We start from the raw sequence: 26357 nt of genomic DNA on the forward strand, positions 1-26357 counted from the left end.
TGATGTCCCCCTCCCTATGTCCATGTGTTCTCATTGTTCAACTCCCACTTATAAATGAGAACATGTGGTGTTTGGTTTTCTACTCCTGTGTTAATTAACTGAGAATGATGATTTCCAGCTTCATCCATGTCCCTGCAGTGGACATGAACTCATCCTTTTTTATGGCTGCATAGTATTCTATGGTGTATATGTGTAACATTTTCTTTATCCAGTCTATCATTGATGGGCGTTTGGGTTGGTTCCAAGTCTTTGCTATTGTGAACAGTGCTTCAATAAACATACGTGTGCATGTGCCTTTGTAGTAGAATGATTTATAATCCTTTGGGTATATACACAGTAATGAGATTGCTGGGTCAAATGGTATTTCTGGTTCTAGATCCTTGAGGAATCGCCACACTGTCTTCCACAGTGGTTGAACTAATTTACACTCCCACCAACAGTGTATAAGTGTTCCTCTTTCTCCACATCCTCTCCAGCACCTGCTATTTCCTGACTTTTTAACGATTGCCATTCCATTCCAACTGGCGTGAGACGGTTTCTCATGGTTTTGTGGGTTTGATTTGTATTTCTCTAATGACCAGTGATGATGAACTTTTTTTCGTATGTTTGTTGGCTGCATAAATGTCTTCTTTTGCGAAGTGATTGTTTTGAGATGGAGTCTCGTTCTGTCACCCAGGCTGGAGTGCAATGGCATGATCTTGGCTCACTGCAACTTCCTCCTCCTGGGTTCAAGCGATTCTCTCACTTCAGCCTTCCAAGTAGCTGGGATTATAGGCAGCTGCCATCATGCCCGGCTGATTTTTGTATTTTGTTGTAGAGACAGGGTTTCACCATGTTGGCCACACTGGTCTTGAACTCCTGACCTCAGGTGATCCACCTGCCTCGGCCTTTCAAAGTGCTGGGATTGCAGGCATGATGAACCACCGTGCCTGCCACAACTTTCATGCATTTTAACCCTGAAGGCAAGGAAAGTAATTGTTGCTTGAAAAAATTATTCTGTGTAGCTATTTGGTTTGTATCTGGAGAAACTGAATCTCCATGAATTTAGTGTCTACCAAGTCGGAATCATTAGCTCGAGTCGGTGAATCAGATATGTGACACATTTCACAGTGACTGTTTGCCAAGTTCTGGCAGTGCCTCTTCTTCCACAGTCTGCCAGATGAAGCATTTCCGGGATTACCCTTCTGTGTGGTTTTCCCTTTTAATTTTTTTTTTTTTGCTGGATTAACTGTTATCACATTATTTCCTCTTCTCTCCTCTTTTATGGCCTTACATTTTAATTATTCATAAATCCTTTCAGAATATCCTCAGAGAGGTCCATAAGGGGAAGTTTTGGAGATGGAAAATCCAAGGGAGGAAGATTAGGGATTGGAATGTCCTTGGCTTTCCTGGTATTTGCTGCAAACTTCTGTCAGAATGAAGAGGCTGTAGCAGTTTCTGAATGTGGCGCAAGCTCCATAACTGACTTTTCTACAAAATCGGCATCTACATCCAGCTCCTTTTCTATTGGACCTTTTAGAAGTCTGGCCTTTTCAGCCTTTAGTTGTTTATTTTCTTTCCTTAATCTTTCATTCTCAGCCACAAGGAATTCTACATGCCTCTTCAAATCTGCTTCTCTATATTGTTTTATCCTTTGGGCCTTTGCTTTCAATACATGGCTCTGCTGGCTCACTCTTTTGCTGAAGTAAAAGTAGTAGCGTATCTGGATCCCTGTCAAAGATCCCTTGAATCTCAGGCAGGCGTTTCTCTGAGAAAGGGCTGTACTTCTGAGAAAGGGGGCTCTGGCCCTCTGCATCCTCAGCAGAGGGTTTGTGAGATGGCTAGCTACATCCTGTGTTCTGCTGGGCTTTCTTTTTTTTAAATTTTTTATTTTTTGAGACGGAGTCTCGCTCTGTCGCCCAGGATGGAGTGCAGTGGCGCGATCTCCGCTCACTGCAAGATCCGCCTCCCGGGTTCACGCCATTCTCCTGCCTCAGCCTCCCGAGTAGCTGGGACTACAGGCGCCCGCCACCTCGCCCGGCTAGTTTTTTGTATTTTTTAGTAGAGATGGGGTTTCACCGTGTTAGCCAGGATGGTCTCGATCTCCTGACCTTGTGATCCGCCTGCCTCGGCCTCCCAAAGTGCTGGGATTACAGGCGTGAGCCACCGCGCCGGGCCTGGGCTTTCAACCTTTCTTTACGCTGGGCCCTTTTCCACCTCTCTTGAATGAGGAGGCGCTGTTTGCTATCCCTTTGCAATTCCAGCCAAAGAAGAGCCTGCTCAGACTGTCAGCTTCACAAGGCTTCCGAAGGATATGCCGTAGCCTTTTTGTGACAAGAAATGAAATAGCTTCTTTGTAGTTGCTAATAAATGGTCTGCTCATCTGCTCTGTTGATGAGCCAGTTTGAGGGATCCATTATTTCCATAGACCCCGGCGTAAGCGGCAGCCTTAAGAAGGGGAGCGGTGGCGCAGGGGAACATGGAGGGGACTACAGGGAAGCGAGAGGCAGCCGCAGAGACTGCAGCCCCTATCTGCACCCCAAGAGCCAACAGTGGGCGCAGAGGGAGCAACAGCCTCGCCACTCCCTCCTCCAGCACTGCTCCAGCACTGCCATCTGCGCTGCTGCTGCTGCCGCTGCCACGCACGGCGCCACGACATCACACGCGCAAGTGGCCTTTTGCTGATTCTTAAACGTTACTCCTCTGGAGTAAGCAAGCTCCTTTGAACATGGCAATTTTAAACTTCAAACTTCAAACACATTTTTTCTTCTGCCCATCCTCTGTAATCTCTCCTAACCTCTGAGCCTTTCAGCTGTTTCTCTCTGGTGGACTCCTTGGCTTCTCCCTCCTGTATGAGCACTTCTGGAGGTAGTTAAGGGTTTGAAGAGATTTTATCATAGATTTGTTGGCTCCTTCTTTTGAGGCTCCCTCTGTTGTGAAATTTTTCCCCACAATTTTCATCTCCTTTGGCCACCCCAAATTCTGTCACATCTCAAATCAATAAGACTGCAGGCGCTGTGCTTCTGTTCTAGCTGTGCCATGTTGCAATGACTAGGGAAGTTGCTGCCTGAGGGGAGAACCATATAAACCACATAAAGATCTCACCCAGTTGGTTCCTTTCAAGAGTCTCTTCAGTCTCCAGTTTTTGCTGCTTTAAGTCATTCTCCAGTGCTGCCCCCCCCCCCCCCCATGACTATCTTTTTTTGAGACAGCATTTTGCTTTGTCACCCGGGCTAGAGTGCAGTGGTGTGATCACAGCTTACTGCAGCCTCCACCTCTCAGGCTCAAGTGATACTGCCACTTCAGCATTCCAGGTAGCTGGGACTGCAGATGAGTGCCACCGTGCCTGGTTAAATTTTGTATTTTTTGTAGAAACAGGGTTTCATCATGTTGCCCAGGCTGGTCTCAAAACTCCTGCGCTCAAGCCATCTGCTGACCTCGTCCTCCCAAAGTGGTGGCATTAGGTGTGAACCACCGCCTCCAGTTCCTTCTGATAGTGTTTGGAGTCCATAGTTTTATTTATATGCCGGAGGATTAGACGAATATAGCTATTACTGGCCAGCCATTGTCTTGCCCTTGCCCTTGCCCTTCCCCTGGACGTGAATCCAGAGAAATGGCAGATTTGCCTCTCACGTGGATAGTCCCACAACTGCACAAGGCCATTTTAGAACACACACACACAAGGAAAAACAGGAGAATTAGACTGTGGGTTTTTGGGAAAGAGCCAATTTTAGTTGAAGAAGCAGAGTAAAACCCAGACATTGCATGGCTTTAGGCTTTAGCCTCACCACTCTCGCGAGCCTCCTGTCCAGGAGGGCCATTAGTGTCACAGGTCTACTCAGTGTGAACCCCAAGGTCCTTCCCACCCGGAAGAGCCATCCGTCAGGGTGAGCTGAGGGATAAGCTGTGGAAGCAGAGCTGCTGCAGCCGAGAGGAACTGTTCTGGTGGTTGGTTAGCAAGCAGGAGTGTGGAAAGGGGAGAAGAAAACTGTGTATGGGGGTTGAACGCCTCCAGCCAAAGAAGATGAAGTGTAGAGGTCTCTTACTACTTGGGAGTGTGTCTGAGTCACACAGCACCAAAGTGTGTTGCTGGTGGAAGGTATCCGAGTCACAGGCACCAAAATCTGTGATCGCGCTGAGATGAATCCGTACGGGTCTGCAGCGACCTCAGTTCTTTCTCCTCAGAAGGAAGGGGCATAAGGGCCTAAGGGCATAAGGCAGAAGGAGAGACTGAAGCAAGTTTTAGAGCAGGAGTGAACGTTTATTAAGGAGCTTTAGAGCAGGAATGAAAGGAAGGAAAGAAAGTGCAGTTGGAGGAGGGCCAAGTGGGCAGCTTGAAAGACAAGTGCCTGGTTAGTGATTGTTTTTGACTTGGTATTTACAACTGTGATGATCAGTTTGTGTTTTTGACTGTTTTCGTGCTTTAATCACTTTAAAGCTGACATCTTTCTAGAAGGAAATTGAACAAATGTGTATTACCTATAACTCATTAAGATCTAAGGAAGGGGACTTTAGGAGTTGAAACAATTATATATTAATTGGAATTTTAAAAATTTTCCAGGCTAAGTGCTATTTATGGAGGTACCTATATGCTGAATAAACCCATTGAAGAAATCATTGTGCAGAATGGAAAAGTAATTGGTGTAAAATCTGAAGGAGAAGTAAGTAGCTTTTAAAATGGAAAAAAATACTGTGTTCTTGTGAAGAAAATTGTGTATTGTAAATATTTATTTTGGTGTGGACACTGATGCATATCATTTCTGTATGGGAAGTTAGTATTTATCGTGACTAAGGACTAATTACAGTTGCTGTGCTTTGTTTTAAAAAACACATCTTTTTTTGTTGTCAATTGTTATTTTAATATTAAAATATGCATTATGGGGAAGCTCTAAATAGTTAAGTATTCTGTATCTGTAGAGTTTGGGTTGTGCCTGTCTCCCAAATTTTCATTTAAATTGAACTATACTTGCTGGCCACCTACATGGGTGGGGTTTTGAGCAGTGTTTCTCAAATTTGAATTAGATAAAAAGTGTCATTAATCTGGTTCTATTGCATATTCTAATCAGTAGGTCTGAGAAGGCTCTGCATTTTCTTGAAACCTCTTAGGTGACGTGGATGTCACTGAAAAAAAATTACAAGGAAAAAAAGACCTGTTTCCCTTTATCACCATATGAATTAATTCTTCTGCCATTTGACACTGTTAATATCTGCAACAGTTCTTGCAGTAGAGGACGCATTTCAAAGTGCACTGTTTTACTGTCTCACTGGAATTCTAAAAATCTAAGCTTTATCTTTTTAATATTAAGCTGTGTGGGAATGTAGAAGCCTCCTGGGTGGTGAGGTGGGGGCATTTTCAATTGTTTAGGTCTCACTGGAAATGAAAGTTTGAGATCAGAGTTTGGTAGCTAGTGTAAGGGGACAATGAGTAAGGGAGAGAAAATACAGGACTGACTCACGGCAAAAAAAGCCTGATGATAATTTGTGAAGCACATTTTCAACCTCATTTATTCCTTACAAGAATCCTAAGAGGCAGGTACCTGGAGGCTTAAATTAAGAAACATCTACAAGGGCACACAGTTCAATGAATGGCTGAGGTAGAATTGGAATCAAGGTGTTCCGCACCCACAGCCCTCAGTCGTGATACACCTGAGGATGTAAATTCCCATGCTGGGTGATGTTAGGTTTGTATGTTTTATCTACTAAAATGTTATTTAATTATTTATTTGAGACATCAGATTGTTTTGCTCTGCCGCTCAGGCTGGAGTATAGTAGCGTGATCTCAGCTCACTTTAACCTCCACCTCCCATGTTCAAGTGATTCTCCTACCTCAGCCTCCTGAGTAGTGGGAATTACAGGTGCATGCTACCACACGTAGTTAATTTTGTATTTTTTAGTAGAGAAGGGGTTTCACCATTTTGGCTAGGCTGGTCTTGAACTCCTGGCCTCAAGGGATCCACCCGCCTCAGCCTCCCAAAGTGTTGGGATTACAGGCATGAGCCACTGTGCCTGGCCTTCTAAACTGTTACTTAATTGGGTCTTTTGAACATATATTTTAGGCAACTTCTTTATAACCCCGTTTCATCTTGACTCTGCCGTAGTGTGATTGGCTTATCTACTTTAAATGAAGTTACAAAGCACAAAAGAAGTCATATTTTGTTTGACATGTTCATTACTAGGTTTTGTTAATGCTAACTTAATTCTCAGGCATATCAGTGCAAATAGCACTGTTTACCACCTGGGTCCAACAAACTTCACCCAGCCACCTTTGTGGGGTTGGGATCATCAGTATCGTTATCTTCCATCTCCACATCATGTTCCACCGGAAGATCTTCATCAGGGACAGTAACACTGCTTCTACTTTTCATCATAATAGTTGTTTAAGAGATAGAGATAAATGGTGTTTTTTTTTTTTTTTTTTTTTTTTTTTTTTTTTTTGAGGCGGAGTCTCGCTCTGTCGCCCAGGCTGGAGTGCAGTGGCCGGATCTCAGCTCACTGCAAGCTCCGCCTCCCGGGTTTACGCCATTCTCCTGCCTCAGCCTCCCGAGTAGCTGGGACTACAGGCGCCCGCCACCTCGCCCGGCTAGTTTTTGTATTTTTAGTAGAGACGGGGTTTCACCGTGTTAGCCAGGATGGTCTCGATCTCCTGACCTCATGATCCGCCCGTCTCGGCCTCCCAAAGTGCTGGGATTACAGGCTTGAGCCATATTTTTTATTTTTTCTTCTCACTTAGTTGCCCAGGCTGGAGTGCAGTGGCACGATCTTGGCTCACTGCAACTTTCGCCTCCTGGGTTCAAGCGATTCTCCTGCTTCAGCCTCCTGAGTAGCTGGGATTACAGCGCCCGCCACCATGCCTAGCTAATTTTTGTATTTTTGGTAGAGACGGGGTTTTACTATGTTGGCCGGGCTGGTCTCGAACTCCTGACCTCAGGTGATCCACCTGCCTCAGCCTCCCAAAATGTTGGGATTACATGTGTCAGCCACTGCGCCTGGCCAGAATTTACCATCTTAACCGTTGTTAAGTGTACAGTTCAGTGGTATTAAATGTATTCACTTCGTTGTACAACCACCATTCATCTCCATAACACTTCCTCCTTTTTTTTTTTTTTTGAGATGGAGTCTCACTCTGTCACCCAAGCTGGAGTGCAGTGGCATGATCTTGGCTCACTGCAATCTCTGCCTCCCGTATTCAAGCGAATTCTCCTGCCTCAGCTCCCAAGTAGCTGGGATTACAGATGCACACCACCACGCCTGGCTAGTTTTTGTATTTTTAGTGGAGACGGGGGTTTCCCTATGTTGGCCAGGCTGGTCCTAACCTCAGATGATCCACCCACCTTGGCCTCCCAAAGTGCTGAGATTTTATAGGTGTGAGCCAGTATGCCCGCCCTCACTTTTCCTCTTCTAAACCTCATTCCCTGCTTTTAGCCACTGGCAAGCACCATTCTACTTTCTTTCTCTATGATTTTAACTACTATATTTTATATAAATGGAATAATATAGTATTTGTCTTTTTGTGACTTATTTCACTTAGCATGATGTCTCCATGGTTCATCTGTGTTGTAGCATGTGTCACAATTTCCTTTTTAAGACTGAATAGTATTCCAATGTATGGATAGACCATAGTTTGCTTATCCATTCATCCTTTGATGGATACCTGGATTGCTTCCATGTTTTAGTTACTGTGAATAATGCTACTATGAAAATGGATGTACAAATATCTCATTAAGACCATGCATTTAGTTCTTTTGGGTGTGTACCCAGAAGTGGAATTGCTGGATCATTTATGGTAATTCTGTTTTTAATGTTTGAGAAACTGCCATACCATTTTTCATAGTGGCTGGACCATTTTACATTCCCATCAGTAGTGCACAAGAAGTTCCAGTTTCTCCATATCCTTGATGCTTATTTTCTGTTTTGACAGTAGCAGTCTTAATGGTTGTGAGGTAGTATCTCACTGAAATTATGATTAGTGATGTTGAACATCTTTGCATGTGCTTGTTGGCCACCTATATATCTTCTTTGGAAAAATGTTATTCAAGTCCTTCGATTTTTATTTTATTTTATTTTTTGTCTTTTGAGAGGAGTTTTGCTCATTGCCCAGGTTGGAGTGCAATGGCGTGATCTTGGCTTACCACAACCTTCATCTCCCAGATTCAAGCGATTCTCCTGCCTCAGCCTCCTGAGTAGCTGGGATTACAGGCATGTGCTACCATGCCCAGCTAGTTTTGTATTTTTAGTAGAGACAGGGTTTCTCCATGTTGGTCAGGCTGGTTTCCAACTCCTGACCTCGGGTGATCTGCCCATCTTGGCCTCCCAAAGTGCTGGGATTACAGGTGTGAGCCACTGCGCCCAGCCCTTTGATCATTTTTGGATCAGGGTTTGTTGTTGTTGTTTTTAGGAGTTCTTGATATATTGTGGATATTAATCCCTTATGAGCTATATAATTTGCAGATATTTTCTCACATTCTGTGAGTTGCCTAAACTCTTGATTAGTGTCTTCTGATGCAAAAAATTTTTTTGTTGTTTTTTTAAAAGAGACAGTGTCTTGCTCTGTGTTGCCCAAGCTGGACTCAAAGTCTTGGGCTCAAGCAATTCTCCTGTCAGCCTCCCAAGTAGCTGGGCTTACAGGCACATGCCACCATGCCTGGCTATGCACAAGATTTTTAAAATTTTCATGAAATCCTATTTTCATGAAGTCTTTTTGTTGCCTATGTCTTTGGTTTTAGATCTAAGGAATTACTGCCAACTCCAATGTCATGAAGCTTTTCCACTGTTTTCTTCTAAGAGTTTTATAGTTTTAGATACTACATTTAGGTCTTTATTCCATTTTGAGTTAGTTTTTGTGGTGTCAGGTAGGGTCCAACTTCATTCTTTTGCATGTGGATAGTTTTCCCAGGACGGTTTGTTGAAATGACTGCTTTTCCCTCATTGAATGGTCTTTGCAACTTTGTCAGAAATCACTGTACTGTGGATGCGAGGGTTTATTTCTGGCTGTCTTTTCTGTTTCATTGGTCCATACGTTTGTCACTATGCCAGTACCACACTGAATTGGTCACTGTAGCTTTTTAGTGAGTGAGTCCTCCAGCTTTGCTGTTCTTCTTTTAAGATTGTTTTGGTTGTTCCAGAATTCAATCCCTTGGGAACCAATATGAACTTTAGGATGGTGTTTGATATCTCAACAATACTAAGTCTTCCACACTATGAACATGGGATGTGTTTTCATATATCTTTTGTCAGCTTCAGTGTCTTCTTAAATGCTTTATTATAGATTGCTCGTTGTAAGCAGCTCATCTGTGACCCCAGCTATGTAAAAGATCGGGTAGAAAAAGTGGGCCAGGTGATCAGAGTTATTTGCATCCTCAGCCACCCCATCAAGAACACCAATGATGCCAACTCCTGCCAGATCATTATTCCACAGAACCAAGTCAATCGAAAGTCAGGTGAGGTTTGAAGACCAGCAGATGTTGGTAGAATTTTGTAAGATATACTTTGCTTTGTGTTGTATCCTAGATTCCTAATTTTGTATGCTGTATTAGTGAACAGACGTTGGTTTACATATGGGGAAAAAAATGTCGTCATTGTACCTCCTCCTGGTCCGGCAGCATTGTGCTGATGTGGACAGGTTTGACTCGGAGCCAGCCTTGGACTTGTGTCCATCATCTGTAGAATGAACAGACTGGGCTTGGTGAACCCTGGGTCTCCCAGCTATAATAGTAGGTGCTTGTGGAGGTTTATGCTTAATAGTTAACTGACCCGAGTATATTCTTGAGCTAATGATATAGCTGCTTCTGTGTCCTTATTTGTAATCTTAGTACTTACATTTGATTCTAGCAGTGTCTACCTTTCATTTCTGTGATCAGGACATGGCTCTAAAATTGCAAGTCCTAATTTATGTGTCTTAGCCAGTTGTTTGTAACCCTTTGATGTTCCCATTTTCAACTAGAAGCCCCAAATCTTTTATGTAAAATGCAGCTTAAAAAGGGTAATCAGGCTTTATGGGACAGGTAAGAGCTATCTGTATTAGGATTTTTTCCCCCCATATAAGAAATGAAATCATGGGAGGCCAAGGCAGAAGGCTTGCTTGAGGCCAGGGGTTCAAGACCAGCCTGGGTAACATAGTGAGATCTCGTCTCTACAAAAAAAAAAAAAGAAAAAGCTAGGTGTGCATGGTGCACACACCTGTAGTCCTAGCTACGTGGGAGAGTGCAGTGGGAGAGGATCACTTGAGCTCAGGAGTTTGAGGTTATTGTAAGCTGTAATTGCATCCCTGCCTCCAGCCTGGGTGACAGAGCCAGACTGTTTAAACACATCAAAAGATGATCTGTAGAACAAAGGGACTGGACTTAAATCTTCCGGAAGGTTCCCAAGCCAGTCCTGGGTCCTTGCAAGTATAGAAAGAATAAAGGAGGTCCCATGTATATATATATATATATATTATATATATATATATATGGCCTTTAAATGCTCTCCTATCCAAATGCTTTTCTATTCTGGAAATTACACAATTAATTGGATGAGTGGTATACAGACCAAGTCTAATCTAGAGAATTCTATCAAGTTATGCCAACTCAGAGTGGTTTATGTGGATCCTGCAATTTTACATTACTTTAATAAGTAAATGAGGACATCAGTACTAAGTACATCCTTTCTTAGCCATTCAGAACCTTTCCAAATGCAAGGTCCAGAATGGAAGAATCTCCTAGAACAGTTAATATGGTTTGGTAGCTTTTTAAGTTAGGTATGACAGAGCTGTTAAGAGATCTCCTTCCAAAATTCAGCAGTTTGCTACCACTTAAATTCTTATCCTCTAGTAGGTTAAAAGAAATTCTTATTGTCAAATATTTGTGTACTTTACATCCAGCTCTGTCACAGTTTAGCACTGAAGTGTAGAAGATCTTGCCTGTTGAGAGTAATTTAACTTACACCTCATGACATGGACACACTTGAGGCAGTGAGCTGTTATTATTTGTTTCTAGATATCTATGTCTGCATGATCTCCTTTGCGCACAATGTAGCAGCACAAGGGAAGTACATTGCCATAGTTAGTACAACCGTGGAAACCAAGGAGCCCGAGAAGGAAATCAGACCAGCTTTGGAGCTCTTGGAACCAATTGAACAGAAGTGAGTTGTGTTTTTTTATATCTGCCGAGATGCAAACTGAGGCCTTTTGATTGTGGCTCCACCATGGTGGGACGAATGTGAGGGCAGGGCAGGTAGCCGCTGGCTGCTCTGTGGGAGTCATCTGTACCTCTCAGTTGATCTCAGGCAGAGCTGTGGTCAGGTGTGGGACCAGCTCACCTGACGGAATTCTCTCTCTCCAGATTTGTTAGCATCAGTGACCTCCTGGTACCGAAAGACTTGGGAATGGAAAGCCAGGTGAGTATGGAGGTGTAAAAGGATATGGGCAGGTTTCACTGGAAGACATCCCTCCATAGTCTGAAGTCTTTGTAATTTTTGTTTTCAGATCTTTATTTCCCGCACATACGATGCCACCACTCATTTTGAGACAACGTGTGATGACATTAAAAACATCTACAAGAGGATGACAGGATCAGAGTTTGACTTTGAGGAAATGAAGCGCAAGAAAAATGACATCTATGGCGAAGACTAACAGCAGTCCATGTTATTAATTAGGGCACATTTAAAATGTGGCAAATAATGCATATGATAGGAAGTCAATATTGTAAGGCCTGCTTTTGTAATCAAAATGGAGAGTGAAGAGCGCTGTGTGCCAGTAAATACTCCCCTTCATATTTCTAATATTATGTATTAACTTGTTTTCATGGAGTGGCTATTCAGAATTGGCAGTTACATTCTGTTCAATTTAACCAAACTGGCTTTTTTTTTTTTCCCTAGTGAAGGATCAGTTGCAAACAAACCTTGGGACACCAATACAGAAAACTGGAGACAGCATTTGTATCTTTTAATCAGTGTAGCTGTGTGCTTCTGCTCCTCGAGCTGGATCCATACAGGTCATGTGCCGTCTGTCCTCTTGAGGTTCAGGAGATTCTAAATTGAGTAATCCACGGTTTGGGACGGCATCCAGAAGTTTTCCCTATGACTTTATGTTTTGTATTGTGTCAAATGTTATGGCAGGGCCCAAATAGCATAGCCACAAGTTTGGTTTATGTGGGCATAAAATTCTAACCAAACTCCAGACATAGGGAGTCATTTGGAGAAAGCCTGTATGTGGTGTTCTAACCTAATAAAGTTGATGAGGAAAAAGGGGAGAGGAAGCAAACATAAAGCGGGTAAAGTGTAGAGCATCTTTTCTATCTCAGGCCTGGCTTCTTCAGTGGACCAAGCTGCAATGCAGTATTGACTTGACAGAGCCTCTACTTCTGTCTCAAAATGGCTCCAAATGATTTCTGTACTGCAAAATAAAGCCCAATTGTGGAAACTACTGCCCGGTGTTGGTCTGTGTGTCCTGATTGCAAGGGTCACAGCTGCTGTGCTTCCTTTAGTAGCACTGGAGTCATTGCCAGTCAGAAGGTGCTCAGCAGTGGAAAGCATGGGTGTCTTCTGATCTGGATAGATCACGGCAGGTCCTGTCATCTGGCTTCTCTGTGAGTACACCTCATTTTATTCTTTTTTTTTTTTTTTTGAGACGGAGTCTCGCTCTGCCACCCAGGCTGGAGTGCTGTGGCCGGATCTCAGCTCACTGCAAGCTCCGCCTCCCGGTTTTTTTACGCCATTCTCCTGCCTCAGCCTCCCGAGTAGCTGGGACTACAGGCGCCCGCCTCGTCGCCTGGCTAGTTTTTTGTATTTTTAAGTAGACAGGGTTTCACCGTGTTAGCCAGGATGGTCTCGATCTCCTGACCTCGTGATCCGCCCGTCTCGGCCTCCCAAAGTGCTGGGATTACAGGCTTGAGCCACCGCGCCCGGCCTCATTTTATTCTTGACTCAGCACTATTACTAGACTGATAATCTTTGTGCAGAAAAAATAGTGTTGAATGATTTTGCTTATAGCAGCAATGGTAAGGGAGTAATAAGTGAATTGTCAGGTAGAATAGGTGCTCTAATAGTTTTTGTGTAATTGAAATGTTTACATATAAGGCCTTTTCCCCTGGCAGTGATGAGCCTCACTGCAGATGCTGTTGTTTACCACAGATAAAGACTGACTCTTCAGAGTATGAAGGAGACAGACTAAGGTAGATGATGTGTTAAAGGGTGGTGATTTAGATGGTTGTTCAGATTGCCAAAATAATAGAGTTTCTCGACTTCCCACAGCTGATGTTTTGGGCTGGATCATTCTCTGTTGACGGGGCCTGACTTTGCATTGTAGAATTGATGGTAGCAGCATCCCTGGCCTCCACACACTAGATGCCAATAGCACCATCCTGGAATGACAACCGAAAATGTCTCCAGATGTTGTTGAAAACCACTGCTTTACATGTATCATAAAATTATCTAGTTCCAGCAAGCCTTTTTCTCTTCCCATGCAGGCAAAGGCCCAAGCTGGGTTAGTAATAAGTGAAAAGGAAAAAACACATCTTCATATTCTTCATTCAGCGTATTTACTGAATACCTTGTGTGCCAGGCCAGTGGAGACAAAGATGATAATAGTAGTTACTGGGATAACTCAGTTTGGCGAACACGATATGGTTTGGGTATTAGTAGAGTTGCAGAAAAGGTAGCGTGGAAACTGAGAAAGATGGCCTTGTGGGTGTTGGAAAGCTTTTTAGCAAGGGGAGGTGAGTGTTACTAGGTCCAACCTGAAAGATGCATATTTCAGGCAGATAGATAGATAGATAGGTGTTTGGCAGCTTATAACTGCTCACTTTCCTTTTCCTTAGTAATTTGGAAGTAATTCACTGTACTGAATGGTTCCCTTAATAGATTCCTGTCCTTGGAAAAATGAAATGAAATGATAGGGGTTCTATTAGTAACTGAAAAACTGTCAACAATTAAAACTCTAAAACCTACTCAGAAAATAAAGCTCTTTTGTTTAGGAATAATAAAAACCGACTTAATGACTTCTGAAAGAAGCTTCCCTGTAAAGGCCAGGTGAAACTGCCATTCTTTAACCTGTTACTCAGTGTACTTGACTTGGGGAGGGAAAGAACCCAGAAACAGAACAGGCCAGGCCCAGAGGACAGAAGTGTAGGTTTCCTGTGGAAGCTTACTGTTCTGCTAAGTGACCTAAAAATTGCTAGAACACTCCAGATGAGTCCATTTCTGCTATAAAAATCATTGCAGAAAGAGATGATTTTTAGTTCTCTTTATTTAAAAAATGAAACAAATTAGTTACAAAAAAGCCTTTGCTCCAAATAGATACCATGTATCTTACAAATGTTTTTTGTGTGGTTTTGAGTTTTTACTGTAGAAATTTTCAATATCATAAATAAATGATTATTTCTTTCTCAGAAAGCTGATTCTTGTAGTGTAGTATTTACACATACCGTAAGTGAAAAATGATAGTTTATAAATTTGTACCATTTAGGAAAAAATGTTTAAGTTTATGTAGTGTTGTTTGTATAACAGCAAATAAAACCATTTAAGATTATAGTTTTTACAAGGATGGTAAAACCTTTAAAACAGAGCACAATGTGCATCATAGGCCTTTCTGACATTAGCATGCAAAAACAAAGCTATTTGTTAAAATAGACTTATTTTTGCTCCAACTAAGTAAACATGTTGCAAAATTCTTATTTTTAATATTAAGCTTAATAGCTTAGAAGGCATCTTGTTTAAAATGGAAATAATTTAAAACAGTATCTAGCACTGCAACCCAAAGACAACAGACAACTACAATGCCACTGTGACATATTTCAGCAAAATACAAAAAATGAAAACTTTCCAGGTTGTAGAACATTGATTTTCCAAATATAAGACTGTTCACATGTGTATTCACAAGTTTTCCAAAGGGAAAATACTAATTTTTTATTGGCATCATCCATATCCAGGCAGGCTGTAGTTGAGTCACCTGAAGAAACACAAAATTGATAAGAACTTCTTAAAATAATATGAACAAGTATATTTCAAAAGTGAGATGCTCTAATGGGGAAAACTCCTATGCACTCTAAGGTTACATTATGTTCCATACTGGCAATCCAAGTTAACAGCAAGTGAAAATGCACATCAGATAAAATGGGTAATTTTAGTAGATGGTTTCTTCATTTAGTGATAATTCAGGAATTCCTATTTATGCCAAATAGCAATTCCACCCCTAATGTAAACAAGTTTCCCTTAGACACAAATGTCAATATTTGCCATCAACAGCTCCAACTCACATGGGAAAGTTACATTAAAAAGTGTTCTTACCAATAGCTACTCCTAAATGGAGCTGCTACTTTTTCTATGTTTTCTATAAAGTTATTTACATCTGTAACAAGGATTCCACTATTTTCAAAGACTTCTCTGGGGATAGTAGGCTTGTCTGTAAAAACAACAAAACAAAACACAAAACTTTCGGTTAATTAAGGTACTTTTACATAGCAGGATCTGGATTTTTTATTTAAAAAAATCTGTGGCACTTCCTCGTGTGGCGGGATAGGGGGAGAAAAGGTGTTGGGTTCCAAGCTAAGAAAAGATTTGAAGCTTTGGGAAGAACAGATGCCTCCATCGGGGTGGTGGGGAAAACACTGAAGAAAATCTCTGAAAAATGGTAACTATGGTTCTTTATGTAAATTTTTCGTACACTTTTTTTTTTTTTTTTAGATAGGGTGTTGTTCTGCCACCCAGGCTAGAGTGCAGTGGTGATGACGGCTCACTGTAGCCTTGACCTCCCAGGCTCGAGCAATCCTTCTGCCTTAACCCCCTGAGTAGCTGGGGCTATAGGCACACATCACCACACCTCCCAATTTTTGTAGAGATGAGGTCTCGCTAAGTTGCACAAGCTGGCCTCAACTTCCTGGGCTCAGTGATCCACCTGCCTCAGCCTCCCAAAGTGTTGGCATTACAGGTGTGAGCCATTGTGCCTGGCTGCCCCACAAATGTTTTAAAAGCAACCTCCGCCTGTGGGGTCAAGCCGTTCTCCTGCCTCAGCCTCCCAAGCACCTGGGACTACTGGCATGAACCACCACACCCGGCTAATTTTTGTATTTAGTAGAGATGGGGTTTCACCATGTTGGCTAGGCTGGTCTCTTACTCCTGACCTCAAGTGATCCACCTGCCTCCCAAAGTGCTGGGATTACAGGTGTGAGCCACTGCGCCCAGCCCTGGTATTTAAAAAATATAGGTATAACTATTTACACTGTATTGAGTATTGTAAGTAATCTAGAGCTGATTTACATATATAGGAGGATTGTGTAGTCACCTGTAAATACTACATTTTATATAAGGGCTTCAGCATCAGCAGATTTGGGTGATTCTGGTATCCACGGGATGCCAAGCCATTTAAATACCTGATACTATTCGTCAGGTATCTAAATGGTCAGGTATCTAAATGGCTCAACTTGGACATTCCTAGAGCTGACCAATTTTGGCATTAACTGAGTAAAATGGGCCTATGAATTACCTGTTAGGAAGACAGCAAACCTGGCTTCAATATGCTGAATTTGCAGGTTTAGCAAACATTTCAAAATTTCTGCTTTCGTTGATGATCCAGAGTCACACTGGTGATAATGAAGCAATTCAATGATATTTGCACTCTGAAATGACTTCAACATCATGTTCTTTTTATGTGCAGTTGAATCCACTCTGAAAGATACATAGGCATATTAAAATGTTCATTTTCAGTTTTATTCTTAGGACTTTTCCTTGCCTTCAGTTTAACCATTCAAACTTATGAGATCCTCTGTCTTTCTTCTTGATGTTCTTTTTCATGATACACTTTGGTTGCCTCAAAACACACAACTGTACCTACTCCTTTTGTAAATGTGGATTTTAAACATAGGCCTCATTCTATGACCAAGCCATGTGGCTTGGCAAGCCTTTCATGAATTTCGAGTGGGCCTTATTGCACTGTATATTTGTAGAGCAATGCACATCTATGCTTCTCATACCTTGCGGGCAGATAATCACCAACTTCATTAAAATTAGGTAGCAGCCAGAATTTTCTTGGTTTCTTGCTTAAATGTGTTAATTCTGTATGTTTAAATTTTTAGCATCTCTGTCTCTGCTTTTGACTCCATCTCTCTAGTCTTCATCACTTACGTTCTCACGCTTGTTGGAGAAAACCCAGATCACACCCATTCCCATAACCCTAGTGATAATCACTCTTAACATCATGAACCAATTTCCTTTCACTTTCTCCTGTATACATGTTTTATGACACCATACTGAACATAGTTATATGACACCAACTTTTATGCCATCCTTCTTTCTATGAATAGAAACTTTTTACTTGCTTCTATTGTGTAAGTTTTGGGTGGGCAATATTTTGTATAAACTTTAAAATATTTAACTGTAGTCTGCATATCTTCCTCCTAGAGATGGAACTGAGGTTGATTTTACAATAAGAATTTTGGGTAAATTCCACAAAAGGTCAAAGGATATGAAGAGTTTTCTGATGAGTTCTCAATAATACATCATGCCTGTTACATAATGCCAGAGTGGTATAATTTGAAGAGCACACTGCAGTGCCAACAGCAGTGAGTATGGTCATGTACCACAAAATGATGTTTCAGTCAATGACAGACCACATATACAATGGTAGTCCCATAAAATTATAACACTGTAATTTACTGAACCGTTGTGTTTAGACACACAAATACCACCATTGCATTAAATCTGCCTACAGTATTCAGTACAGTCACATGTACAGGTTTGCAGTCTAGGAGTAGGCTCTACCATGTAAGTTTGTGTAGGTACACTCTATGTCTGCACATAGACAAAATCATCTAATGACATTTCTCAGGCTGTATCCCCGTCGTTAAGTGACATGACTCTCTACCCAAAGCCCTAGAAGTGCTAGATACATTTATGCTTATTATTATAGGTGTGCTGTGGTATGTCAGAACCTTAAATGTGCTCTACTTACCAAACTTGACGTTTTTCCCCTAAAGTGCTGGTTATTGAAGTCCACTGTGAACTGGTCATACCCTTGACCTCCTGAAGCCTTTGCACCCTCCTTTCCTGCCAAGGAAACCTGTGCTCCTTCTCTCCTTCGCTAGCTCCACTCCAAGAGAAAAGCTTTCTGAGATTCTGTTCCTTAAAGGTCACATGCAGCTAACAGTCGTTTCATCTTTCTGGGATTGAAACCCAGCTTCAAAACTTAGTATTTGTTTGACCTTGGTCATTTGTGTTATCTACTCTGCTTCAATTCTGCATTTTGAAAGCAATGATTTGCTATCTAGCTCCTGGGATGAAGTCTGAATGAGATAATGGATGCACCTAAAAGTGCCTGCAATCTTCATTTCACAAGGGCTTGTCAGGTCTGCTTTTCCAAGTGGTCCTGCTTGTGAGAATGTGGAGGAATCTCTCAGCCCCAGCTCTCTTCAGCCAAGGAATCAAACATATATGTTTTTCTTTTACAAATTACGGCTTTAGATTTAGTAAAGTTTGTACATTTATAAGCCTCTTATTTTAGGGTACAATTGAATTAAGGATAGATTATGGTCTTAATTTTTCCATTCTCCTTAAAATGGTGGTAACTTGTAAGTATCCAAAAAAGCATCAGTGGTACAAGTTCCATATATTTTTTACAGTTTGTAGTAGTAGGGCTTAAATACAATATGGACATTTCATGACTGCTAAGTTTGACTCCCTTACTTCTGTTAGTCTAGATAAATACATGCCTCATACTGTTGGCTACGGTCACAGCACCTAGCTTCCTTCATGGAACACCGAGCCAGCAGCCCTCATGCTCTTTATTGATGAAGGCCACTCCACTGCAGCACTGCGCTAGAGCCCACTGCAGCACTGCGCTAGAGCCCATGGGACATGAGGTGTTTCTCCCCTTCCCCAGTGGGGCAGGAGGAACCATACACACAGCCAGTCCTTACCTTTCATCTTCTTTCAGCTTTTTATTTTCCCTGTAGTGAAGCAACCACTTCCATTTTCCATTTCCATTTAGTTTTTCCAGGATTTTGATAATCTCCTTCAGTTGAACTACAAAACAGAATAAACTCGGCAAGAGAAGATGACAACTGTAAGGTACTTTTGGCTCATGCCAAGCCCAGTGATGGTGATTTGTAAAACACGAAAGAGACTAAGACTCATGGTTGAGTACACACCATCACTGCCGCTTATGTGGCTGGGCAGCACCCTGCTCTCACAAGCCCCTCAGCCTGGTCCCACCTGCTCACACTACGGTGGGAGGTAACTGTGTAGACACGAACACAGTGGAGTAGTCACCAACAACTAAGAGTTCTGTGTACAAATTATGTGACAGAAGAGAAGCAGGAGGCCCAGTTGCAGTAGAGAAATGGGAGGCAAAAGTTTCTAAATACAGAATCTTTTTTTTTTTTTTTTGAGACAGGATTTCAGCTGTCACCCAGGCTGAAGTGTGGTGGCATGATCTCAGCTTACTACAGCCTCAACCTCCTGGGCTCAAGTAATCCTCCATCCTTAGCGCCTCCTTAGCTAGGACTACAGACACATACCACCACAGCTGGCTAGTATTTTTATTTTTGTAGAGATGGGATCTCACTGTGTTGCCCAGACTGATCTTGAACTCCTGAGCTCAAGGGATACTCCTGCCTCGGCCTCCCAAGGGTTGGGATTACAGACGTGTGCCTACAAATATTTAAAATCCCAGTTTCTGTATAGAAGTCACGCTGGTTAAGGTACATGCTGCCTTTGATCTAGAAGTGGTATCACTTCCAATGCGATCAGAGTCGAGGCAGGTTTTAGCATAAAAGTGCCCTGAGAGAAGTAAAGTGAGTTTTCAAGTAGATGATTAAATAAGCTGACTTAGTAGCCATTTTTTAGATTTTTGTGACATCAAGATGGAAGGAGTGATGACATCAGAAATGGAGAAGGTTGATTTTAAGCAAAAAATTTAATATAGAGTTGCTCTGACTTGGCAAGTGAAGGGACTAAGTATAATAAAATCCAGATTTTAGCTGCACTACTGAGAGGGAGGGAACTCAGAGCAAGTGTGGTGGTAACAATCAGTTAAAAGAGGTTAAAAGCATTGCTCTAAGAGAATTACTGTATGAAAAGAGCATAGCAGACAGCAGAAATTATGCCCTCAGCAGGGGGCAACTGATATTCTTTAGAATTGATCATTTGTTTTGGATGAAACAGTATTTAGGTCACTGGGTGAGAAGCTGATCTGACTTCAAAGAAACAGGAAAAGAAAATAAAGACCAACCTAATGTTACGGCTTCTAATATCTTGTCATCTGTTATTACAAAGCCTCCCGCACGAAACAGTTCTTGGTAGGTGTGATCCAGAACATCTCCAGGGCTGTCTACTCCAGCAAAGATGACACTGGGGAAATGCTTCAGCTTCAGCAAAGAAGGAATCTGCATGACACGAAAAGGGCCCCCGTGAAGAGAGGCTCACTGGGCATATTTTCTTAGACACTCCCTTGCTTTTTTATCCAAGAGAGTCAAGGTTCAGGAGCAGCTGAAAATATTTTAACCTGGATTACCAACTGGTCATTCTGCCCTGCATGAGGCATATTAACTGAGCTCATCACCACCCAGGGCTGCAAACTCATCAAAATTCGTTCATTAAAAAAAAGTCTCAAACTACCAAAAGTTGGAAATAATACATCATGAGGGAAGAGAGCACATCTGAGGTTGTGGGCACTGAAAAGGAACCAGTCAGGTCACCTCACTTCACCTCCTTCGTCGCCAGCTCCCCTCAGTGCCAGCACTGATGGCTGCCTGCTGACAACGGCAGGTTGATGCACCCAGCCTTTGTCCACAGTTGGGTCTTCCTGAGACAAGCAATGACTTTGATTCAACTAGCTGGTAAATATAATGGTTCAGAAAATTTTCAAAAGGTCTTTTAAGGCAAGATTTCTTATTGTTAGACATCAAGTGATGCAGATTTATATTTTGGATGAAAAAATTTAGCAATCTCTTACCTAAGTCTCCCTTAGTTAATATGTTTTTTGTTTTTTTTAACTATCTGCCCTACAAATAACTTGGTAATACTGCAGTATTCTGTAATACACTATCTTCCCACTTAAAGGCCCAACATGTCTGTTAGCTTCTCTTCTACACAAAAAAAGAGAGTGATGAGTCTGATCATTACAGAACAACTTACGTGCCTGAAATACATTCCTTTGTAAGAAAGGTATTTCTTTCTTACAGGTACCTACCTGATGCAAATGTGATGATATATCTTCATTTCTGATGATGATGATTAGTGTATCATCCTCTCTGTGGAAAGCTTGACAGAAGAGCTGAGGTTCAATTTCCATATGGCCTCCTTTCCTCAGAAGGTTCTGAAAGATTTACAAATAGTCATTACTAAAAAAAGGACACTTCCACAGAACTACCTGTATCGCTTATTAAAATAATGAAAAGCATTATAGCCTAACAAGGCAACCAGAAATGACATTTGTCTTATTACTAAATAAGCACCTTTTATATATATAAAATAAATGACTCAGGTTTTGTTAACAACTGGATTTAGAAGTTGATTTCAAAGGTAAAGTATCAAAGGCTGATTTTATTTTAGAACATCAGAATAATCTACATAAATGAGTTTAATCTTCAAGGTATCAGCTACCTTGAGAATACCAGATATATACTTTAAAAATGCTACCTCTAGTTCAAGCATTTCTAGAGTTTAAAAAACAATACCCATAATACCCATGTATTTCTTCACCATTAATGGGGACTGATTTTGGAGTCAGCAGTCCCTTGGATCTACGTCTTAGTATAAGATAGGTGATGCAGTTTAAACAGCATGCGATTGTACGGTGCCACTGCAGTGCAAGTCCAGTTCAATGAACACACAGAATGGCTCCCTAATAATCCTGGCTGGGAGGGTAAGTTTGTGTAATTGAGTAAATTCTGTAACCCTACCCTCCCTTTGACTTTTTTTTCTCCTTTTTGAGACATGGTCTCACTCTGTCACCCAGGCTGCAGTAAAGTGAAACAAACAGCTTATTGTAGCTTTGACCTCCTGGGCTCAAGCAATCCACCTACCTCAGCCTCCCCGGTAGCTAGGGCTACAGGTGCACACCACTGGGCCTGGCCTTTTGTTTTCTTTTTTGCTAGAAATGGAGGTCTGTGTTGCTCAGGCTGGCCTCAAGCAGTGTTGCCCAAAGCTGGCCTCAAGCAGTCCTCTTACCTCAGTCTCCCAAAGTGCTAGGATTCCAGACATGAACCGCTGCACCTGGCCTTGACATCGACTACCTGGCTGAAGGATTCTGGGTTTCTGTTATTCCTAGAAGACTGTCTGACCATCACTTATTTCCTTCATAAAAGTGAAGTGTTACTGTGATCTGTTTCCCTTGGATCTTTTTTTTTTTTTTTTTTAGATATTGTCTCACTCTGTCACCCAGGCTGGAGTGCAGTGGTGAGATCTCGGCTCACTGCAACCTCCGCCTCCTGGGTTCAAGTGATTCACCTCCCTAAGCCTCCGAAGTAGCTGGGATTACAGGTGCCCACCACCACGCCTGGCTTATTTTTGTCATTTTTAGTAGAGAAGGGGTTTCACCATGTTGGCCAGGCTGGTCTCAAACTCCTGACTTCAAGCGATCTGCCTGCCTTGGCCTCCCAAAGTGCTGGGATTACAGGTGTGAGCCACTGCGTGGCTCCCTTGGATCTTTAAACAACTCAAATTTTGACTATTTCAATTCATTCAAAATATATGGTATGATTTTCAAAAAAATTATGAGATTTAACGAAGAGGTTACTGAAATATCTAAGCATAAATCTCTAGTTTTCATTAATTTGACTAACAAATTATGTGAATGAATACATTTTCACCAAAACCTGTGGTGGTCTGAGTTATTCTGTCACACCCTCAGATTTCAACAGTAAGGAAGGGTCTTTCAGACATGCCCTAGTGGGCCTAACATCCCATTACTAATTAATGCTTCAAGATTCTCCAGGACAAAAGGATTATCCAAGATACGTTTCTGAGCTTTTAAAAACATTTTGGGCCAGGCATGGTGGCTCATGCCTGCAATCCCTGCACTTTGGGATGCCAAGGTGGGAGGACTGCTTAAGGCCAGGAGTTCAAGACCAGCCTGGGCAACATAATAGTGACACTCCACCTCTATTAAATTAAAAAATTTACATATAAAATAACATTTTGCTCTTTATAGTACATCACTCTCAAGTTTATTTTGGAATGTGTCCACTTTCTCAGTTGACAAGTAGTTTTACCTTTGCACATTTGTTATTTTCTGTTGTAAACAGTGATACCACGTGATAAAATATTATGAATCTAGAAGTACTCCTGCTATGAAGTTTGAGACCAGCCTGGCCAACATGGTGAAACCCCGTCTCTACTAAAAATACAAAAATTAGCCGGGCGTGGTGGCATACGCCTGTAATCCCAGCTATTCGGGAGGCTGAGGCAGGAGAATCACTTGAAACCAGAAGGCAGAGGCTGCAGTGAGCCGAGATCACGCCACTGTACTCCAGCCTGGTCAATAAGAGCAAAACTTCGTCTCAAAAACAAACAAACAAAAAACTCCTGCTATGAATAAAACTTTAGCATTGCTATACTCTCTTCTTCATGAAAATTGTATCACTTCATCTGGAAAGGAAGTGAGAACTAAGATTACTGCTCTGTTGTGGAGTCTCGCTCTGTAGGGCAGGCTGGAGCACAGTGGCTTACTACAACCTCTACATCCTGGGTTCAAGTGATTCTCCTGCCTTAGCCTCCTGAGTACCACAAGCACGCACCACCACACCCGCTAATTTTTGTATTTTTAGTAGAGACAAGGTTTCACTATGTTGGCCAGTCTGGTCTCCAACTCCTGACCTTAGGTGATCCACCTGCCTCAGCTTTCCAAAGTGCTGGGATTACAGGCATGAGTCACTGCACCCTCTGTTGCTTTTTGGGAAGGTGGAAGCTAAAAGAAACCAAGTATTTTGCTCACTGTGCCAAAACATGTACGTGACCATGATGCTAACTTGGTTGATTCTAGAGTCACTCTAGCTCATGTCAGGGTATAGGATGTTTAATTAATCAAATAAAATTAACCTTAATTCAAGGTAAAAGAAAAAAACTAAACTGATTTCCAGATTGCTTTTGGAGGCTGAGGGCCTACAGAAAGACTGAAGAGCGTGAAGATCATTCAGTATCTTTTCAACTACAGTGCTACTTACCGAAATGGCAAGGAACTTGGAGCAAAGACAATAGAGGGAATATAAAACCAAATCGGGCAACCATTCATCAAGAACCCTGGCAAACAGGCCGGGCTTGGTGGCTCATGCCTGTAATCCCAGCACTCTGGGAGGCCGAGGTAGGCAGATCACGAGGTCAGGAGATCGAGACCACGGTGAAACCCCGTCTCTACTAAGAAATACACAAAATTAGCTGGGCATGGTGGCGGGCGCCTGTAGTCCCAGCTACTCAGGAGGCTGAGGCAGAAGAATGGTGTGAATGTGGGAGGTGGAGCTTGCAGTGTGCTGAGATCGTGCCACTGCACTCCAGCCTGGGTGACAGAGCAAGACTCCGTCTCAAAATAAAACAAAAAACAAACAAACAAAAAACTCCTGCTATGAATAAAACTTTAGCATTGCTATACTCTCTTCTTCATGAAAATTGTATCACTTCATCTGGAAAGGAAGTGAGAACTAAGATTACTGCTCTGTTGTGGAGTCTCGCTCTGTAGGGCAGGCTGGAGCACAGTGGCTTACTACAACCTCTACATCCTGGGTTCAAGTGATTCTCCTGCCTTAGCCTCCTGAGTACCACAAGCACGCACCACCACACCCGGCTAATTTTTGTATTTTTAGTAGAGACAAGGTTTCACTATGTTGGCCAGTCTGGTCTCCAACTCCTGACCTTAGGTGATCCACCTGCCTCAGCTTTCCAAAGTGCTGGGATTACAGGCATGAGTCACTGCACCCTCTGTTGCTTTTTGGGAAGGTGGAAGCTAAAAGAAACCAAGTATTTTGCTCACTGTGCCAAAACATGTACGTGACCATGATGCTAACTTGGTTGATTCTAGAGTCACTCTAGCTCATGTCAGGGTATAGGATGTTTAATTAATCAAATAAAATTAACCTTAATTCAAGGTAAAAGAAAAAAACTAAACTGATTTCCAGATTGCTTTTGGAGGCTGAGGGCCTACAGAAAGACTGAAGAGCGTGAAGATCATTCAGTATCTTTTCAACTACAGTGCTACTTACCGAAATGGCAAGGAACTTGGAGCAAAGACAATAGAGGGAATATAAAACCAAATCGGGCAACCATTCATCAAGAACCCTGGCAAACAGGCCGGGCTTGGTGGCTCATGCCTGTAATCCCAGCACTCTGGGAGGCCGAGGTAGGCAGATCACGAGGTCAGGAGATCGAGACCACGGTGAAACCCCGTCTCTACTAAGAAATACACAAAATTAGCTGGGCATGGTGGCGGGCGCCTGTAGTCCCAGCTACTCAGGAGGCTGAGGCAGAAGAATGGTGTGAATGTGGGAGGTGGAGCTTGCAGTGTGCTGAGATCGTGCCACTGCACTCCAGCCTGGGTGACAGAGCAAGACTCCGTCTCAAAATAAAACAAAAAACAAAACAAAAAAACCTTGGCAAACAAAAGGATCCTCGGCCAGGGAAAAATACAATTAGGTTAAAGAGCATATTCCACACATTTGAAAAAACCATTTACAGTAATATTTAGTTGACTCAAAATACCAGCCATCTTGCAGAAGAAGTGTTGCTGACTCTAGCAACAATGGAGTTTCACGTTAAGGCAGTGACTATCATTTTTCCAATCTGTTCTCCATCTGCTAAGATATCGCTCTAAAATGCAAATATGATGCTACTTGTTTAAAAGATCTTTTACAACGAATCACAACCAGTTTTTAAAGATTTTTAAAAATCCCTACTCCGCCTGCTTCACTTGAAAAAAAAAACCTTTAAAAAGATTTTTTAGAAAACTTTATCTCTGGTAGTCTAGTGGTTAGGGGGAAAAAAACACAAAAGAACCTTTCCGGCCGGGTGCGGTGGCTCAAGCCTGTAATCCCAGCACTTTGGGAGGCCGAGACGGGCGGATCACGAGGTCAGGAGATCGAGACCATCCTGGCTAACACGGTGAAACCCCGTCTCTACTAAAAACTACAAAAAACTAGCCGGGCGAGGTGGCGGCGTCTGTAGTCCCAGCTACCCGGGAGGCTGAGGCAGGAGAATGGCGTGAACCCGGGAGGCGGAGCTTGCAGTGAGCTGAGATCCGGCCACAGCACTCCAGCCTGGGCGACAGAGTGAGACTCCGTCTCAAAAAAAAAAGAAAAAAGAACCTTTCCAGTGGCTCCTAGCGACCTCAGGATGAAGTCTAAATGGCTCAGTGTGACTCAAGGCCCTGCACTGCCACAGGAGGCGTGAGGCTGTTCTCTCCCACAGCCCAGCCCGAGCCTCTG

At 42.4% G+C, this 26357-nt stretch overlaps 2 protein-coding genes and 1 pseudogene across 16 annotated transcripts in view; 1 reads left to right on the plus strand and 2 right to left on the minus strand.

The window, feature by feature from the left end:
• Positions 1 to 12380, plus strand: part of GDI2 (GDP dissociation inhibitor 2) — a 51685-nt gene extending 39305 nt beyond the window's left edge. Inside the window, exons 7-11 of the mRNA XM_033208722.1 lie at positions 4541 to 4640; positions 9245 to 9416; positions 10953 to 11097; positions 11298 to 11352; positions 11441 to 12380. Of these exons, the coding sequence (XP_033064613.1) occupies positions 4541 to 4640; positions 9245 to 9416; positions 10953 to 11097; positions 11298 to 11352; positions 11441 to 11587 (619 nt within the window). The 3' untranslated portion in view covers positions 11588 to 12380. The remainder of the gene's footprint in view (positions 1 to 4540; positions 4641 to 9244; positions 9417 to 10952; positions 11098 to 11297; positions 11353 to 11440) is intronic.
• On the minus strand, positions 1088 to 2362 carry LOC117082488 (annotated as a pseudogene).
• Positions 12381 to 14182: 1802 nt separating the features above from the next.
• Positions 14183 to 26357, minus strand: part of TASOR2 (transcription activation suppressor family member 2) — an 82837-nt gene continuing 70662 nt past the window's right edge. For 13 of the 15 annotated variants that reach the window (XM_033208719.1, XM_033208717.1, XM_033208720.1 and 10 more), the window contains 6 exons: positions 21137 to 21262; positions 20177 to 20330; positions 18864 to 18969; positions 16436 to 16617; positions 15241 to 15355; positions 14183 to 14902 (listed from right to left, as the gene is read on the minus strand). In XM_033208719.1, the coding sequence (XP_033064610.1) occupies positions 14899 to 14902; positions 15241 to 15355; positions 16436 to 16617; positions 18864 to 18969; positions 20177 to 20330; positions 21137 to 21262 (687 nt within the window). In that variant the 3' untranslated portion in view covers positions 14183 to 14898. Of the gene's footprint in view, positions 14903 to 15236; positions 15356 to 16435; positions 16618 to 18863; positions 18970 to 20176; positions 20331 to 21136; positions 21263 to 26357 lie in introns of those variants that run through there. The other 2 variants (XM_033208711.1, XM_033208707.1) reach the window with 1 other exon arrangement.

Source organism: Trachypithecus francoisi, unplaced genomic scaffold (genome assembly GCF_009764315.1).
Source record: "Trachypithecus francoisi isolate TF-2019V2 unplaced genomic scaffold, Tfra_2.0 Lachesis_group9, whole genome shotgun sequence".
Taxonomy (NCBI): Eukaryota; Metazoa; Chordata; class Mammalia; order Primates; family Cercopithecidae; genus Trachypithecus; species Trachypithecus francoisi.